At 43.4% G+C, this 20979-nt stretch overlaps 1 protein-coding gene across 1 annotated transcript in view; it reads left to right on the top strand.

Annotated features, from left to right (window-relative positions):
• Window positions 1-237: 237 nt before the first annotated feature.
• LOC126176386 (IQ domain-containing protein K-like) overlaps window positions 238-20979 on the top strand; it is a 49429-nt gene continuing 28687 nt past the window's right edge. The window contains exons 1-2 of the mRNA XM_049923544.1: window positions 238-319; window positions 15595-15692. Of these exons, the coding sequence (XP_049779501.1) occupies window positions 238-319; window positions 15595-15692 (180 nt within the window). The remainder of the gene's footprint in view (window positions 320-15594; window positions 15693-20979) is intronic.

Genomic DNA, 20979 nt, shown 5'->3' on the forward strand with positions numbered 1-20979 from the left:
AAGTACCTGGCAGTAGGTGGCAGCACAATGCACCTAATATGAAAACCGTATGTTTTTGGGGGTCTCCAGATACTTTTGATCACCACGCTCGATGTGCAGCATCAGACAGACATTGACGTCGCCGCTATGATAACAGATTAGGTGTTCGAATTCCTCGACCTCTCACTGGCAGCAGCTGCCGCTCGTTCTCCTAACCCTCCTCCCCTCGCCACGACCTGCCCCCACCACTGAGGCAACATGTCTCCCAGCTGCTCCGAAGCACAGCCGAAGAGTATACCACCACCTGTGCCTCGGGACACGCAGTCCGAGCACTTGGACAGTGAAACGGCCAACTTAACTGCTGCACAGGCACACTCACAGCCGCCCGCCTCCGCCCCTTTCCCCCCTGCCCCCACCCTTCACAGTCCACTACCTACATAACCTATGTGACTGCCAGCTGTACAGGTACGACAAACCCACCCCTTCCCCCACCCATCCGGCGAGCAGGAGGAGCCTCGTGACACTACCCTTATGAGCTGTTATCATGAGTGCTGTGGCAGTTACGCAGCACGCTGCTGTCCACCATGTTCGTGGCACCCAAACACAGTCAGCGACCGGCAGTAGGTGCATCCAGTAGCTCCATAATTTCAAATGATTCAAATGGCTCTGAGCACTATGGGACTTAACTGCTGAGGTCATCAGTCCCCTAGAACTTAGAACTACTCAAACCTAACTAACCTAACGACATCACACACATCCATGCCCAAGGCAGGATTCGAACCTGCGACCGTAGCGGTCGCGCGGTTCCAGACTGTAGCGCCTAGAACCGCTCGGCCACTCTGGCTGGCTCCACAATTTCAGAGTGCCTATTTGTGTCGGACCACCATTACTTCACCCTGCCCATATCATACTTCATTAACATCAATTTGGACTTGTCCATCTTCCCAGGCAGGCTCCTACCCTTGTTGGGCTGCAACCCTCCCTCAGTTTTTCTGTTCATCACCGCAAATGGTGCCATCACACCCGTTATGTTGACCACGGCTTCAGTGAGGAGTTTCTCTGGACTTTCATTGTGGCCCGCTCCTGGGTGCAGATTTTCTTTTCCATTTCAGTCTCCTCCCCAACCTCATGCATCAGTGTCTGATCAACAGCATGTGTGTTGCTCCGCACCCTGCACCACCCACCCAATTTCCCATTGTACCGTTAAACAGCTGTTCTACACCAGTACTTTCGCCAATCTCCTCTCCACATTTCCGCTTCTCACCCATGTCCTGGGGCCCCTTGCAAGAAGCACCATAACACTGTGGACTATATCATGACTCCACCGCCCGCATCTCGTGGTCGTGCGGTAGCGTTCTCGCTTCCCACGCCCGGGTTCCCGGGTTAGATTCCCGGCGGGGTCAGGGATTTTCTCTGCCTCGTGATGGCTGGGTGTTGAGTGCTGTCCTTAGATTAGTTAGGTTTAAGTAGTTCTAAGTTCTAGGGGACTGATGACCATAGATGTTAAGTCCCATAGTGCTCAGAGCCATTTGAACCATTTTTTTGACCCCACCGGGCCAACCGGTACATCGTCATGTCCGCCCCCTCCCACCAGCCAAAAGCAAGTTCACATGTGTGGAAATTGAAGCCTCCACTGCCGCCAGAATACTGCGCCCTTCAAACATCCCTTGGTCCTTTGCACTCCATTGAACTCCCAAGATGGATTGCACCTAGCGCCCTTGTGATGATTACTGGCGCCTGAATAAACGAACAATTCCTGACCGTTATCCTGTCCCCCTTTTGCGCAGTTATAGTAAAGAAATTTCGGGCTCTACCGTATTCAGTAAGGTAGACTGTGCAAAAGCTTATACTCAGATCCAAGTCACACAAGAGGACATCGAGAAGGTGGCCATTATTACAACCTTTGGTCTCTTTGAAAGACCCTTTATGCCTTTCGGCCTCTGTAACATTGCACAAACTTGGCAGCGTTTTCTGGACGATATCCTCCATGGCACGCTGGGATGTTTTGCCTATATGGACGGCATCCTTAGTGCTGTATACAAGGTGATATGGATCACACGTCATCGCTTTCATAATGCTCTTCTAGTACTGTGCTAATACTGTCCGGCCGAGGCTGGCAGGAGCGGCGCTTATATTCCCTTCGTCTAGATGCCGCTCCTAACGTGGTGACGTCCTGGTCAGTGCACTATTGGATCACATTGTCTCACCACTTTCGCTGGTCTTGCGTTCTTCATCTTCGTGTCGTCGCTTATCGTTAAGCCAGAACATTCCCCCCCCCCTCCCGCCCCCCAAGCAACTGACCGTCATCGTGTAGTGAGTGCGACCATGGCGGGGGAGGCAGGTGTGTGGGCGCATCGCCGGGCCGGAAGCTGTGGCTGCAAGGGACATCAAGCTTCCGGCCGTACCCCGCCATCTGGCCTGCGCTCTGGCGGAAACGTTCCTCGGAAACCAGAAGGGTACGCGTCCACCTCCTGCTGCCATGAGCCAGATGAAGAAGGCGGCGATTGCTGCAGTGTGGGCGGGTCCAGCTCCATCGGTAGGACGAGAGGAGGCGGAGGAGGCGATGGCTCCGTCTCCATGGGGTCGCCCCGAGGTGTCCGCTGCTGTGGCCGCGCTGTCCTCTGGATCCACGAATCACGGGGAAGAGACATGGAAAGATCATCATGTATGTGACTGAGACGAAGTTGGTTTTGATGATGGCACTACAAGCCATCTGAACCTGAAAGAAGATAAATACAAGCGCCAAATCGACAGACGTCTCGCCTCGTGCCCACCGTCTGCTACCGCTAAAAATCCTGCAAAAGACAATATCATGCCGCGCGAAGCGATATTTGAGGCCTTCCTTCGGCGCCGGATGCTGCGGAGGGTGGAGCAGGTGAGCAGTGTCCAATGGCGGTGGCCGTGAAGGAATTTCCTCTGACAGTGTTCCATCTCGTGGGTACGAACGATATGAGGCAAGAAACAGTTGCAGTGCTTGATCCCTTTTTCCAAGTTACTGCTATGTTAGTGACAATCTGTGAACAGTGACTAAGAGAGCCACGGAAATGGAAACACCTCAACGCATCACAACGAGACTGCCACTCCAGAAGAACAAAGATGACCACAGCATTCACGAAAATACTATGTAACATCAGTATGCCCTTATTGTAAAGTTGTTTTTGTAATGCCATTCAGCCTGAAGATGAGGTATAACCCTCGAAACATGTCGCTAAATAAATAAGTAATACAATAGTTGACAAAGTTTGTGACTGGTAACAGTAATTTTAAAAAACCTTTACATATTTCTTGAGACAGTCACGGTCGAAAAATTATCAAAATGGCTTCAAAGACCAAATATGTTCACACACTCACGTCACTGTGGCACTGTGAAAGTCACTGTTCGCGTATGCGGGGAATACATGGCAGGCAAAGTACATTTTCTGAGAACGGGAATGTCTTGTCCATTATCAGCCGTCAGTTGCGTGCTAGTTTTAGACAGGCGTGGGGAGACTAGCAGTTTATACGTGTGACGATTTAGCAATGTGGCAGGGGCACCCGTGTCCAACTGGAATTTCACACGTTTCTCACAAATAAGTAAATGAGCAAAACGTTTGTTTGACTGGCGTATCACTGATGAAACTGCTCGCGTATCAGTTTTGCCAATGCCTGCTGCAGACTTCGAATATACTGCATTAATGACATGGGCCTTGTGACTAGAGTTTTGTGAGTGAGCCGAATTCTTATGTTTGTTCCGGATTATACATGTCCTTTCTTACCACAAGCGTAACACTGAGCTTCTCAGGAGCGGCAGCCTTGGCGTTTGTGCTATGAATAACATCGAGTTCTGTTCGCCTGTGTAGCCACCTGTGTAGCGAACTGTTTACGTGGCGTGCAGCGTTGTTCATTCGGCATGGCTAGCGCAAGCCGCTGTTGCTGAACAGGGCGATCGCAAGCAAGGGACTCAACCCGACAAATAGCTGGCAGCTCAAATTTATGAGCCAACAAGGCACCTTACTCCTACTGATCAAATATTTGCACTACCTCCTGAAATGGTGGATCGGATTGTTTCAAAATTTGTTCTTTGAGTTTGACATCAGGTACATTGTACACTATTGCATCACGCAACATAACATCTGAATATAAAGCACTGCAAACCCATTTGAATTTGCATTTCCTTGTCATACCCTGCAAATCTGTTACTCACTCATGATAAGATTGTTCTGACCGTTTTTTGCAATTAAAGAATTCATATGTAGCTGCTACCACATTCACTTGTTGGTCATAATAGTTGGTTAGTTTGCACTCGGACTGGTGTTAGGCAAAAGTTTTGTGATGAGGCGGAACACTGCACATCCTACTGTTGATAATAGATATGGAAGTTTCACAGTACCTGGTGCATTGTGATTGAGGAGGTGCGTTTTGAATTGGGAAACCACTCGAGCCACTCCTTTTCTTGTTCACTAAACTGTCGAAAAGGCGGTATAGCAGCAGGTCTTATGGTAGGTGGTGCTTGTTCTGCCGGGCGCGCAGCGTTGGCCAGTAGCTGCTGCACCGAGTTGAATAATGTGGAGATCTGTTGCATCTGGAACTGAAACATCTGCATTTGCTGTGTGGCATCGAACGCTGTGGCGCTGGAGCAGGGGGCCGGATAGGCAGTTTGGGCATTTCGAGAGACACAAATGCAACAAACAGACAAGGCAAGCAAGCAAAAACAGCAAAGAAAATTTCTGCAACACGCACCTGAAAACACTGATTAGCATAAGCGACAAGAAACTGTTAAAGCAAATGAGCACCCCTGCAAAGTAAAGACAAAAGAGAATTAAGGCGCCAGCAAAAAAAAAGAAAAAAAAAATTCTATGGCCGTCAGCGCGAAGTTCGGTTGTAAGACCTTGTCGCCAAATGTGAGATCCTGCCCACTCGTTTCGTATAGGGTGCCTAAAGGATGCTGCGTTCTACTAATGCTATACAACAATTCAAGCAAATCACATTAACAGTTTTTATTACAATAAGCAGATTGACAACACTTAACTCTGAAATCACAATGGTGTCGCAAGTGATGGGCGACGTGCAAACAATCAAAGTCCTTTGCTGTATACAACGTCCATGTAAGCAACTGATGTGGATCACACGTCACTGCTGTCGTAGTGCTCTCCTAGTACTGTGCTAATACTGTCCCGGCGAGGCTCCTATCGTGGTCACATCCTGTTCAGCGCTCTACTGGATGACGTCGTCTCACTGCCTTCCCTGGTCTTGCGTGCTTCGTCTTCGTGCCATTGCTTATCGTTATGCTGGAACACTTATTTACTTCCGGAACTCGGCTGAACATTGTCAAATCTCATGGAGGTTTCTACCTGCCTGGAACGAGCAGGTGTCATCCTCACCATGGACAAATATGTGTTTAGGGTAACTGAGACTGAGTTTCCTAGACACATCATTTCTACATTTGGCTCGCGCCCTCTACCTGAGAAAATTCACACAGTCGCCGAGTTTCCACGTCCCACAACATACAAGGAACTATGCAGAATTTTGGGGATGGCCAATTTTTTTCGCCGTTTCCCAGAAGATGCGACCTCCATTCAGGAACCCCTGACTGCTGCACTGCGAGGCAGCCGAACAAACGGTAACAGACCCATACCATGGACCCCTATTATTACAGGGAGTTCAGAGTGCAACAAACGTGACCTTGCCAAGATGGCCCTTCTGGCACGTCCTCACCCCTCAATCACTGGCGCAAGTCAGTCCGCGATCGGCACAGCCCTGCAGCAATGTATTGGGGACACTTGGCAGCCGCTAGCTTTCTTTTCAGCCAAGCTATCGGAACCCCAATGCAAATGGGCTGTGTACGATCGGAAGCTCCTTGCAATGTACAAGTTATTGAAATATTTCTGCTCCTCCATTGAGGGGCGCCATTTCATCGTTTTTACTGACCATCAGCCACTCATGACGGGTTTTTGTCAGAAAGACAGCTACCAAATTTCGCCTCAGCAGTTCAGGCAGCAGGAGTATGTAGCACAATTTATCACTGATATATGCCACATTGCCGGCGTCAACAACATCAACAGCAACAACAACAGCCGCTCCCATACCTTCAGCCCTCCACTAGATTATGAGGCCTTTGCAAAAGCCCAGACCATCGACCCTACACTGGCTCGCTTGCATCATGACCCAAACTCCGTCCTCGTTCTGCAACTCCACCCAGTCCCGGGCACTGACCTGCAGGTTTGGTGTGATCTCCTGACTGACCCTGTGCACCCAACTGGCTCCAAAGACCGTGTCCACCTCTACCTTTCTCCAGCCTTCTGTAAACCAGTTTTCGACTGCTTGCATTGCCCAGCACAACCTAGCATCTGGGCATCCACTGCCCTCATCCAGGAATGCTTTTTCTGGCCTGGCATCCAAATAGACTGCCGTGCATGGTCTCATGGCTGCATCCTATGCCAGCGTGTCAAAGTGGGCCATCACGTTCACGCTTCGAAAGACTTGTTTCCTCTTGCTGAACACCGTTTCTCCCATGTCCACGTCAAACTCGTCAGCCCATTGCCCTCTTCAGATGGCTACCATTTTCTACTCACAATGATAGACTGGTTCACAAGCCGCCCAGAATCTGTGCCCATCCTGTACATTTTAGATGAAACAGTCAAAGCTCCGTTCATCAACACATGGGTTTCGCGTTTCGGTTCCCCACACCACATAATCTCCGACCACAGGTGCCAATTCATTTCCTGTTTGTTTATAACCCTGCAGTACCCTAGTCCATACTACCACTAGCTATCATCCTGCAGCAAATGGCATGGTGGAATGTTTCCACTGCATGTAGAAATCTGCTCATATCTGTTGTGGCAGAAAATGGTGCGCTGCTTTGCCACTGGTCTTGTTAGGTTTGTAGGCTGCCCACAAGGCCAACTTGGAGGCATCCCCTGCTGACTTGGTACATGTACATCCCCTAGTCCTGCCAGGTGACGTTATTGAGCCGCAGTCTTTGCCTGCTACATTGTACGTCCCAGCTTGCATTCAGCAGCTACAAGACTACATCGTCCTGCTGCAGCCAATGACTCCACAACGCCATTCAGTGAGACTGCGCTACGACACAGCTCCTCACCTATCTGGTGCACCTCCCACATCTGTCGTCATACCAATCAACACCTTCTTCCCTGAGTTGCAGGTCCAGCTGTTCATCTCATGCTCCAGGCCACTGCCCACTGTCACACACAGCACACATCCTGGGAGGACTCCCGATGCTGCCCACCCGCCGCAGAGATACGTTGCCACTGCCACTGCTGCCACCGCAGTGCCACCCCAGCCTGCGGTAGCAGCCAGCTGCTTTCCCCACCACATGCTGTGCTAGCAAACCCACTCGTCAATGCAGTGGCTGCCAAGGTCACGAACCAGTCATAAGCATCCCCCCCCCCCCCACCTCTGTCCCATCACGCGGGCCGGCAGTAGCTGCCAGCTGCCTACTCCCACTGCATGCCATGCCAATACATCCAGGTATCAACACGGTGACTACCAAGTCATGGACCAGCCGTGGCCAGCAACGCGACACCTGCAGATCCACTGCCACACCCTCTAGCAGTGTCGCAGCTGCTTCTCCTCACCCACACCAAGATACCTCACACATATGCCAACACAGTGGGCATCACCCATACAACCCACTGACAGATCAGTGTCTCTGCACACTTCTATCACTGACACTCGGGTCATCAGCAGCCGACACCCCAGAGCCGCACTTATACATCACCACCCCAGCTTCTGCCTCTCGCAAGGAGAGAACTGTGTGGCGCCTCTAAATTCTAAATTCTGAGAGCTATGCAGTCTGCTCTCTGTGTATCCACACCCAAACTTTTCTGTAAAGTGCCTGTGCATGATAGGCAACTGCTGACAAGAGAGTCTTTATCCCCACCACCACGTATGAAAACGGACACTTCTGTTGGATTTTCTGCTAGCTGAAATAATGCCATTCTCATGTGTGCGTGTGCTGAGCTGTAGCAACAGTAGCTGCACATGTGTGTTCGTCAAAAATTCAGCGAATGTACAGTGTTTTGTAATGAGGATCTTGGTGCTGTATGAAGACTTGTGATTGCTGCAACCCAATGGGTTCCTGACAGTAGCACATGGATATATCTCAGTGGGTCCTTCTTACATCACATTTTGCAAATAACTTGAAGGTGCCATGCGGGATTAGCCAAGCAGTCTAAGGCGCTGCAGTCAGGGACTGTGCGGCTGGTCCGGCAGAGGTTCGAGTCCTCCCTCGGGCATGTGTGTGTGTGTGTTTGGCCTTAGGATAATTTAGGTTAAGTAGTGTGTAAGCTTAGGGACTGATGACCTTAGCAGTTAAGTCCCATAAGATTTCACACACATTTGAACATATTTGAACTTGAAGGCACCTTGTTTACCAAACAGGACCAGTGGCGTACCTGCCAGCATGACTTGAATGTGCAGCTACCTGTTTTATCGCAAACACCTTGTCACTGTAGGCCCCCTTTCAGGTACTGGGATCATAAATTCCAAGCAAATGGGGACATGAACAGTAGTAAACAGGTGACTGAAAAAATTATAATTAGTTTTTGATTGTTTGTAGTTTGTGCTTAAATTAATGAGTGGTTAAATTTCTAGCCATGTGCATATTTCTAAGATAAATGCCCTATTCCATTGCTCTTCCGACTATTTTCCCTTTTAAAGTAAGTGGTAACACATGTCGTGCAGTAAGCACTGATGGTACAGCATGCATACCCACAGTGTCAATAGCAAAGCCATGAAAGTTAGAAAGATATTTCTTTGTAATAAGTGCATCAAGAAACACATTTCAGATTAGCTGAGCAATCATCATCAAATGTTTGTATACAAGACTGGAAATACTGAGTATAAATGTACAATACTGAACATTATTGTACAATATGCCTTAGGCATGCACTGAGTAAAGTTGTGAAGTAAAACATGGCATAGTTTCACAGCCATGTTAGAAAGTAGCACTGAAAGAAAAGAGAGCTTCACCTTGGACTAAATGTTATCAAAACCTTGTTGACAAGCAAAAACCAGAAATAGAGCAAGGAGAGCCATGTCTGAAGCACTCAACAAATTCAGAAATATAATTTTGTGAATCATTCAGTGAAAACATCAAAGAAACTTTGATCTTCCATAAAGTCATTCATTACATCAACATTGACACTCTGCAAACCATTGGGAAATGGACAACAGAGGGTACTTTTCATTGCTCCAGTTATCAGGAATTTCACCATTTCTTTCGTGTATGGAGAGTGACAAGAATGGATCCTTAGACACCTGTGTGACAGCTGTGATTAATCTAGTCTTTGCGATCCCTAGGGGAGTGACATGCAGGGGGTTATAGGGTATTTCTAGATTCATCACTTAAAGTTAGTTCTATAAATTTCCTAAGTAGGCTTTCATGGGAAAGTTTGCATACATCTTAAAGCTTCTACCAAATCACTTATTTCAGCATTCATGGGTCGAACAAACCTGTGACCATTCATACTGCCTATATTTATTTATGTTCAGTATCCCCTGTTAAAACTATCTGGTATGAATCTTGAGTAATATTCTAAGATAAGCTGCATGAGTGTTTTGTAAGCCATCTCCTTTGTAGACTGATTCCCTAGTAGCCTGTCAATGAATTGTCTGTAACCTGCTTTACCTATGTCTGAGCCTATGTGATCCTTCCATTTCATATCACTGGAAATTATTACTCCCAGGTTTTTGTACGAGTTCCCAATTCTAACTATGACTCATTGATATTCCAGTCATAGGATACTAGGTATTTTCATTTTGTGAAGTGCAAAATATTACATTCCTGAACATTTAAAGCAAGTTACCAACACTGAACTACTTTGAAACCTTATCAGGATGTGATTCATATGGCTTTTTCCAATCAATTTACAGAGAACTCCACCTGCGAAAAGTCTGGGGTTACTATTAATATGGTCTTCAGTGTAATTAACATTCAACAGGAATGGCAAGAGTCCCAACATACTTCCCTGGGGCACACCCAAGCTTATTTCTACTGCCTTGATCCATGGTTTTCAGTATTTCATGACGCTGATGACCTCGATGTTAAGCGCCCATAAACCCCCCCCCTCCCCCCCCCCCCCCCCAGTATTTCATGAGATAAATGTGTGAGTTGGGGATTGCACCTTTTGTGTGTTCACAAACCATGCTAGTTGGCAGGGAGAAGATCATTCTGTTTGAGATGCATCATTATATTTGCACTCATAAGTTCTGAGATTCTACAAGAAATATATGTCAAGGACACTGGATGGTAGTTTTGCAGGTCATCTCTGCTAGCATTCTTGTAGATGGGTTTTATCTGTGCTTTCTTCCAACTACTAGACATGACTGTTTGTTTGAGGGATCTGTAGTGGGTTACAGTTAAAAGAGGAGCTAACTCAGCTGCAATTTTAATATAGAATCTGATAGGAATTCCATCAGGCCCCAGAGCTTTATTTAGTTTTAACAATTTCAGTTGTTTCTCAACGCCACTGACACTAGTGTCTGTTTCACTTATTTTGCAGTGGTATGAGACTAAAATTATGGCAATATTCCTAGATTTTTCTTTGTAAAAAGACATTTTAAAATGAAGTTCAGCATTTTTGCTGTTGCTTTGCTACCCTCAATTTTGTTTCCTATCTATCCATGAGTGCCTGGACACTAACTTAGGTGCCACTAATGACCTGAATTTCTTCCGGTTTTGTGAGTGGTTTTTCCATAATATTCTGCTATTGTAGTCATTGAAGGATTCACACATTTCCCTATTAATCCCAAATTCATTTCATTAAGCATATCTTTGTCTAAAGCCCTATGTTTTGTTTTACATCTATTATCCAGTAGTGTCTGTTGCTTCAGAAGTTTATTTACAGTGACTTCCTTCCATCAAGGGCTATTCTACAATCTATCCAGTACATATCAAATAATTGTGCCTCTGTAATCGAGTGGTAGTGTTGTTTATGTGTCTGTGTGTGTCACATCATTGTTTGATCCTTAGCATTAGTTGTGTGTCCATCGGTAGTGGTGTACTTTTTGCTCACAGTGTCATCCATGGGTTCCACATGCATCAAGAGAAAAGGTATCAGCTTCAGTTTCAACAATTCCACATGTTCTCTGCAGGCCAGATCTATGGAGAGTCATGACTGGTTTGTTGATGCTATTCATACAACATCTGATCAGATTCATACTGCTCATTTTGATTCTGGTAACTACATCTTTTTTGATAAATTTTTGAATCCACTAAGTAGATAGGTTGCTTTCAGACCATGGTTCTGAAGTTCCCTTTAATCATCATGATGGTTCCATAATATGGTGCTTCTTGCTAATATGGAACTGGATTATATAAATGTCCAAGTGTTCAGTCTCCTGCTGGGTGTTGACAACAGTTTGCTTAAGAATGATTTGATCCCTTATGGTGATGTGAGGAGAATACAATGCAAACACTGCTCCACTCAACATTGATACAGCAAAATTCATTCAGTGGAAATGGTAGTCAAACATAACACTTCTTTCCATACACAGGTCTGTGATTACCACATTCATATAGCATATCATGGGCAAGTGGGGATGTGCTTTCTATGCAATGAAAGTGGCCTCTTTATATTTGTATTGAAGTTCTCATATTAACAGCATTAGAAACTGATGTTACCTGATCTCAGTTCTACTGCTAATGAGGCTGGAAATGTCTTCCCCAGGTGCAATGGAACAACAGAGGGACTCGCAGCTTACTGTTCCTGACTTTCCACCTTTACCTCACAGTGTGGTCCTGAAAGTGTTGTTGCCAAGCTAGCACTGTCTCCATAGTAAAATAAGGTACGACATACACAGGTTGGTAAGGATCTGGATACATTTGTTCCTCACCCACACTCTCTGAAATAACTTTATTGCTTGATGTATCGTGTAGTGATGAGTCCTGCATTGCTAATGGGGTTGATGGTGTGAAAACACCTGCTGAGGTCTCTAGTGTTTAACCTAGTATTCCTCCTGTAGTTGAGGTAGCTCCTCTAGAACCGCTCAAGGTTGGGGAAGTCATTGAGCCTTCTAGTATTCCAAAGATTTAACAGCAGCAAATTGATGTGCCCCTAAATTTACCTGTGTCCTTGACATCACCCATTCAGGTGATGTCAGAATGACCAGCTACTGAACTCCTGTGGAGGCAGTTGGTAGCAGGGAAGTGCCATCTGTCAACCAAGATATTGCAATGCCTGATACCTCTCTTGTACATCAGTCTGAATTGCAGGGATCCCATCCTGCAGAGTGGGCCACTGAGGCTATTTGTTTGCTACCTACTTCAGCAAATGTTCAAGAACTGCCTACATCCCCAACTGCAGATGACATGTTGCCTCATAGTTGCTATAAACAATGCATCCATCATGAGCATGCAATGGCTTGTGAAAAGAAGAAACATAAAGATTCCAGAGGTTAGGGTACAAGCTCCCCCCTCCCACCCCATGGATGTGAAAATGGACCAGGACACACACTGATGATAGAATTAAGTTGGTCAGAAGACTGAATTTTATTTCTTGTTGTTAAAGTATGGAAGCTTATATACTACTCTCTTTGAGAGTTAACAGGGTGAAATCGGACCTGCAACTAGCTTCATAGTGTTAGTTTATGTATGATTCCTGTGCAGATGTTGTATTCCAACAAGAAGTTCAATTTACTCAGTTCTGTCCCCAGTTTTTGCACTGTGGGGAAAAAAGTGTCCAGTGTGACAGACCCTCATACGGGGACACAGGCTCGATTCCTGGTACTGCCAGGGATTTTTTCTCAGTGAGACTACTGGACCTGGGTGCACTCAGCCTCATGACGGCAACTAACTGAGAGATAGCGGCTCCATGGTCAGAATGTCGACAATAGCTGAGAGTGTGGTGTACTGATCCCATGACCCTCCATATCACATCTGATCATAAATAGCTGATTGATTGATTGACTGATTGAGAGGGGTATGGGACCAAACGGCAAGGTCATCATCCCGTGATTCCAAAGTGAGTTACAGAAGAAAGAGGGTCTGCTAAAAGTGGGTGGATTCTGTCAGGGGAGTCAAATTATAAAATAATGAACATTAAACACACTCAGTAAAAGCATAAAAGCTGAGATGAAATCTAAAAACTGGAAAAAAGCGGGGGCAGTCATGGGGCACAGACTATGAAGACTGCAAAGAAGTCCCAACCACAACCAACCTGCCCCTGCTCTAAAACTAAAGGAGAACCTTATATCTGCAACTAAAAACCACTTTCATGGAGGAAACCGAGGACCAGGTCAACCATCCATGGATCATCACCTAATATTAAATTTAAGGAGGCAGGAAGATTATACTTAACACAAAGGGCCGAAAGAAGGGGACATACCACCAATATGTGAGATATCGTCAGTCTGGCGCCACAACCACATTGTTGGGGTGGTTTGTTACATAGAAGGAAACAATGGCTGAGCCACGTATGACCAATGCATAAACAGCATAAAACAGTGGACTCCTTCCAAGAGGAGTGGAAAGAAGGGTGCCAAACTGCAGTACACTCTGCACAATCATGCAGAGTTTATTACTATGAACAGTAGTGCTCCTGATGGCATTCCACTGTTGAGCAAAGAGAGATTTGACATAGATCTGCATACCCGTAGCTGGAATCATGAAAGGGAAGAGGCGTTGGGGGTTATGTATCTGCTTCTCTAGGCAAACAGTCAGCCAGTTCATTCCCTAGGATGCCCACATAACTTGGGACCCAGAGAAACACAGGCAGCATGCTCAAGGGCAGAGAGAAGGTCATGGATAGCAGAAACCAAAGGGTGACAAGAGTAGCATTGATCAATAGCCTGCAGGCTGCTCATGGAGTCGGAACAAATTAAAACACTGTGGAGGGAGGTCTGAGAAACAAAAAGGAGGGCCCTGTGGATGGCTCTGGTGAGCTAACAGTGTTCCCCTACACCAAGATGGTGATCAAAGCATGGGTCACATATAACCATTTATATTTATGAAATAATGTGAATATTGGTCCCCCACTTGCCTAAACTGGATTAGAAACATACTGGTAAAGAGCCAGTTATTCGGTCTAGAATTGTAGTTAATTACTCCAAAAGTATCCAGCATAAAATAGTTTTAATGCTTAGCATGTAATTGACATGTTTATGACATTCTTGGGTACCCTTCGCTTCTTGGAAATTTATTTTTAATTCCAAATTTGCTTTTGCCTTTCCGTTTCATTCCTTTTATGAATATATTTATAAATACAGTGTATTGAGCATTACTTTGGTTTACTTGCATTGTAATGTAAAAACTGAAAATAAAAAAAGTATCTAAATTGGACTCGACCCAACCAGACTGTACTTTTTCCGTGGCATCGACCATTGCCTCTAAACAATGGCAACATAAGTGGCTCATTACTTGCCTGATCCATGCCAAAAATGCTATTTTTTTAAATACTTTGCCAAACTCTGCACGTACCATAAATATGGATGAAACCAATGATGATGAATAGATGTTGTCCCCTTGTAAGATATGGTTAGGTGCTTGGTTTTCAGCAAATTCTGTTTCTCATTCCAAGTTCTGCGACTTTTTACCAGTTATCTTTTCTTTCAGTGTGATTATATTGTCCACTGAAGATCTCCACAAACCTTACAGCAGGAATAAGACAGTCAAGGGGAGTATACTTCCACATCCTAGAGTCAGAAACAGAAACACATGTAAAACAGACTCCTTAGCCCACATTTCATTTTCCGTTAGTCAACAGTGTAGGTTTTGTGCACTTTATATCACTCCTTTTTGTATTTAAATGGTTTAGAGAAAGTTACCAGTAGCATTTTATCTTACTTTTTATTTTATTTATTTATTTACTTATTTAGCTAGATGCATTTTAAGTTCACTATTCACTTCCATAGTAGAGAGTCCTGTGCTAGGATAGCTATGTCATTTACTTAGATGGCAACCATCACATCATTAATACAAATGTTAAATGGTATGGACCATAGGCTGCTTCCTTAAGGTACTTCTGCCTAATTTTATGTGGTGAAATATGTGTGTGATACATATGAACCCATTAGGGAATCCAGCACCAGTCAGTTTTTGGTTGAAGACATCATATCAGGTGTCATCAAAGCACGAAAGGCCTTCACAATACCCATGAAATGCCCCCATGACTTATTTGTGTTGTAGTTATGAATTATATTTTTTGCTGTATAGAAGACTTTTGTGACAATGGACATCAGGCCAACTCAACTATCACAAATGTATTGCCTGTTATTTCAGGTTCTTTTTAACATTGAGAAAATAAACAGCAATGTCTACAGTTTACAGATACATGAAAACAAATTTCGGAAGTTTGATGCAACTTTAATTGTAGTTTGGTATAATGCATTTTTGTTACTGCATCCAGTTTGATATTAATATGTAGCGTCAGTTTACAAATCTTAAACAATGAAGAAGAAATAGAACTTTTCATGAGTATGTGTGTACATATACATAATAATTTATAAATCTATTTGCCTGAATTATTTTATGGTAAATATCTGGCTAGAACTTGTTTTTCACTAAATTGCAAACATTCAAATAATTGGACATGCAATGTTCATACTAGAATGTTGATATTATCTTGTCAGTATTTTGTATATCATACTTTCACAAATTTCTTTCTTCTGTTGGAACAGATCTGGCCACTGATTACCTTGAGAGAGAAATTTTTCCTCTGCTGCTTCCAGCATTAAAGGATATGCTGCATGAAGCACGTAGATGGGACTGCCTCTATGTAAGGTTCCTCCAGCTTATGTAGTTTGACTGGATGAATGTTTCCAGCCTACTTGCAAAAATGAATACAAGTTAAAACTACTTACAGTCACACAAACAAGAGATTATTTTTTATGTTAAGCAGTAATATTTCATCTTGAGTGTGCATCACATGTTATCTTGACATTATTTGCTCTTCTAGGATGTGATTTACATGACAATCAAGTTTATTCTCCAATATTACAAGGGTAAGTAAAAAATTATCCACAATGTAGCTATATCTTTTTTTTTTTTTTGCAGTACAAATAGAACATGTACACTGACATCATTTTTCAATATAGTCTCCTTGATTTTCAACATACTTGGTGCATTATTGCACAAGCTTCCTGACACCCTCAGAAAGAACATTTTCAGCTGAGCAGGCAAGCCATGCATACACCGTGACCTTCACAAGATGTGATCACAATTGGCATGATCATGACTATACAGAGGATGAGCCATTACTTCAAACTTGAGTTTCTGGAGTGTTTCAGCTCTGTGGACACTGGTACATTGACAGGCATCACCATGCAACAACACAACGCCTTTTGACAGTAGTCCTCGGCATTTGCTTTGAATTGGAGGCTTTAGCCTGCCAGTAAGCATCTCACTGTAATGAGTGCTGTTTATTGTCATGCCACTATCCTGAAAATGTTCCAGTAATGCACTCTGTGCATCCCAAGAAATGGTAAGCATCAGTTTTCTTGTGGATGGTTGGATTTTGAACTTCTTCCTGCTGGACAATTGATGTTTCTATTCTGTACTCTGCTGTTTACTTTCTTCCTTGTAATAGTGGATCCATGTTTCATCACCAGTGATGATCCTGTTGAAGAAGCAGTCATGATGGTTACCATAGTAATCCAAATCTTTTCGGCAGGTCTCCAAGAGCTTTTGTTTATGCAACACTGTGAGTTGTTTCGGTACCCATCTTGTACACATTTTATGAAACCTAAGTCTGTCATGGGTGATTTTGTAGGCAGAACCATGGCTAATTTGCAGATAATGTGTCACTTCATCAATAGTTATTCATCTGCCAAACAGAGCCCTGTCACATGCACGCTCAATGTTGTTGTCATATGTGGCCGTGGATGGTCGCCCGGTTCCTTCCTCAGGCACAGTCCCAGATTGTGGCCTCTTCTGACCAAAAAAACTGAATCACCACTCATTGTTCTTCTTTGGTGCGAATTTCAAAGAGAGCAACAAAAGTAAGACAAATGGAGGAATTAGGATCAAGAATTCATAGCAGGACCACAACAACAAAACAATAAAATAAATGAGAACAGAGGCCAGTATAAACAGTGTGAGAAGATGTAGGTCAAAATTGCGGATAATTTTTGACTTACCCTCAAAAAATAACATTTTAATGAAATGAAAGCAGTTGCCTTAGTAGCGGATTCCAATAGCAACAGAAATTGACAAGGAATATACTTCCAGCATAGTCACTTCGTTTTACCTTTTGAGTGTCATAGAATTTCAGTTTATAGTTTTCATTCATTATGCTTAGACAATTGTTGTTATAAATCTTGTATCTGTGATCTTCCTGTATCCCTTTTTACGACATTCCTAATGCTGTTCAAACATCACTACAAGCAAAACTCTTTGATCTTCATTTTTATTTATTTTTGCCCACTTTTTTAAATAAAAAATCTACATTCAGAAGCAGAATTGATCAATATTTCTTATTTGTCCTTAATAAATTGTCCATCATGGAATAGGAAACTTACATTTAAAGCCGTGAAGTGACATATCAGCCAACCCAACTCTTCTGTTATTTCTGTATTGATCTTAGACCAATTTGCCATGACAATTTCTTCTTCTTGAGTTCAGTTTTTCCTTATAATTAGTGAGATTAAGGTTATAAAACAAACACAGATTCACATAAGTCTTGATAACCTTCTGTTATATTCCCCTCTGTGGAAACAGAGAAGATTCCTTCTGCATCAGTAGTTCAGTAAACTTTGCTAATCTTATATCTTAATGCATTTTTCATCTTGTTAATAAAAAATAATCCCTACATTGCTTAAAACAAATTTTGGGATAGTTCCTTTGAAAAGGTCATGCTCAGTTTCCTTTTGCACCCTATTCCCTTCCAAGGTTGTTCTCCACCTCTAATGTGCTCATCATTGATGGAACCCAATTTTTTCCTTTTAAAATAAAGATTATTATAAATGACAATTATTACTGTAGTTATTATAATTGTAAATCAGTGTTTTACAAACTGTAACATACAGGAGGCTAGTAAAGTAAATACAAACGTAACTCACAAAGAGTCTCTTCAGAAACAGGCAACATTAACTTTCTTCAAATTGGTTCCATTAAAGGCATGAAGTACGCATTGGACAGTGCAGAGCTTACTCTGATACACACATGGAGTTGATATCCAAACAGTAGATGAGTCCTACTGCGACCTACCTCACTTACCATATCCCTGATGATGCAATACCAGTCAGGCAGCTCAGTGTTTCAAATAATTTTATTTTGAAACACTTCCTAGGTTTCAGTTAGGGCTCTACCAAACTCATTTGTGAGGTCTGAACTGAGTCACACAGGGCTTGTATTCTGTCACAAAGCAAGACATTGCTCTCTTAGCTCAGTTGAAAGCTGAAAATTAGTTGTTGGGTGATTTTATTTTAAGTTAATACATTTTGTCCAGTTTTAATGAAGTGTTCCTTGTAAATAAACCCCTATTGAAGGTGACTCTTAGATACTAACAAGGGAACATCCCCATCGCGCCCCCCTCAGATTTAGTTATAAGTTGGCACAGTGGATAGGCCAAGAAAAACTGAACACAGATCGATAGAGAAAACAGGAAGAAGTTGTGTGGAACTATGAAAAAATAAGCAACATATACAAACTGGCTCGTCCATGTGTAAGATCGGCAATATTAAGGGCAATGTGAGATGAGGAGCACCGTGGTCCCGTGGTTAGCGTGAGCAGCTGCGGAACGAGAGGTCCATGGTTCAAATCTGCCCTCCACTGAAAATTTTGCTTTCTTTATTTTCACAAAGTTATGATCTGTCCGTTCGTTCATTGACGTCTCTGTTCACTGTAATAAGTTTAGTGTCTGTGTTTTGCGACCGCACCGCAAAACCGTGTGATTAGTTGACAAAAGGACGTGCCTCTCCAATGGGAACCGAAAACATTTGATCGCAAGGTCATAGGTCAACCGATTCCTCCACAGGAAAACACGTCTGATATTTTGTATACGACACTGGTGACAGCATGTGCGTCACATGACAGGAATATGTTGTCGACCCACCTAACTAGTACACTTGGCGAATGGGTGAAAAGTTTCTTCTACCTTGCCCGATTTAGGTTTTCTTGTGGATGTAATAATCACTCCAAAAAAAGTGATGAAAACATAAGACTTTTTCACATAAACTGAAAATAAAAAGTTAAAATTTTCGGTCGAGGGAAGATTTGACCCAAGGACCTCTCAGTTCCGCAGCTGTTCACGCTAACCACGGGACCACGGAGCTCCTCGCCTCACATTGCCCTTAATATTGCCTATCTTACACATGGACGATCCAGTTTGTATATTTTGCTTATTTTTTCATAGTTCCACACAACTTCTTCCTGTTTTCTCGATCGATCTGTGTTCAGTTTTTCAAGGCCCATCCACTGTGCCAACTTATAACTAAATCTGAGGGGGGTGTGATGGGGATGTTCCCTTGTAAGGAGTAAAGGATTACTCCAATTGCTCCCCACTTTATACCACATACAGCTGTGAATCAACCTCTCAGGTCCAAAAATGTAATGCACTCCTACCTTTCTACCTCCCTAAAAATTAAATATTTATTCAATAGTGGTGATCAAGATGGAGGTAGAGAGGAAATTACAATACAGTGCACATCCAATGTATTAAATCTCACCATGTGCCCTGCTGTTGGAGTATGCCTATTTAACATAACAAGCAATAGAAATCATTTTAATTCTAATTGATTTAATAAATGGGATCTTGAAATGAAAGAGGTAATTGCACAATAACAATGTGATTCTTTTATTGATAAGTAACTATTTAAAAATATTTACAGATCATGTCTATTTCTGCACTTTTGCTTGGAGAAAACAAAGATAACTGACAGAGAGTTAGTTCAAAGAAGTTATTAGGGATCAGCTGTATTGTGAAAAGACAAAACATTAAAGACATTATTCACTGAAGCTAATAAAAGAAACACTCCACCTTACTTGTTTTTCTTCTTAATTCTACAAACACTTTAGGAGTCAGTAGGTTAGTCAGTATATCAGCAAGCAGATTTGAACCCTCAATATGTTTTAAATTAATAGCACTCATGGAAGCCTAGAGGATTATTTCCAGAATGAATTTTCACTCTGCAGTGGTGTCCACTGTTTTTAACCTTCCTGGGAGATTAAAACTTTCTTGCAGGATTCCTAGTCCTGCAAAGCATTCAGGAGAGCTTGTGTAAAGTTTGGAAGGTAGGAGAAGAGGAACTGGTGGAAGTAAGCCTGTGAGAGCAGGGTGTGAGTCATGACTGGATAGTTCAGTCAGTAGAGCACTTGCCCATGAAAGGCAAAGGACCTTGGTTTGAGCCATCTGGCACACGGTTTTAAGTTGCCAGAAAGTTTCCAATGTGCTGTTGAATAAACTTCCTTTCAGGTTCAATATGTTTGTGAAATGACCAATCCAAAATAAAATCCAGTCAATATTAGTGACACAAACTTTATTAATTTACCAAAAGCATACAAGCAACGCACCGCTGACAGCCTTGCTGCAGTGGTAACAATGGTTTCCATCAGATCACTGAAGTTAAGCACTGTCAGGCTGGGCTAGCACTTGGATGGGTGACCATCTGGTCTGCCTGTTGAATCCTGCCTAGTCATCAAATATGCGGTGTCTAGGAAGACTGCTTTCTCAGATTGCTAGAAAATATTCAAACAAATCATATTAATGAGTTTTATCCTGAAAGGAAATGATTACAATATTTAACTCTGTATATACACAGATGTGTCGCAAGCAAAGGGTGACAGACAAAATAATCGAGTTTCTTCGGTATAAAAATTCCAAGTTTGAGCTACATAGAATGTACAAGCAAAGTAATGAGCTTTGATGCTTCTATTCAGCTTGCTGGTCTTGAAGCTTCTCATAAAACTGGGCCGTGACCAATCAGGTGCAGTGCTTATGTGCTCTTCGCATAGAGGCTGCTGCTATCTCGTTGTCGTCCTGGAGAGGGATCGATCAGCGTACAGTTGGCTGACATCATCTTCACAGCCCTCTCTGCTCTCTCATTCCCAACTGGCATTCCAGCACT

Source organism: Schistocerca cancellata, chromosome 3 (genome assembly GCF_023864275.1).
Source record: "Schistocerca cancellata isolate TAMUIC-IGC-003103 chromosome 3, iqSchCanc2.1, whole genome shotgun sequence".
In the NCBI taxonomy this organism is placed as follows: domain Eukaryota; kingdom Metazoa; phylum Arthropoda; class Insecta; order Orthoptera; family Acrididae; genus Schistocerca; species Schistocerca cancellata.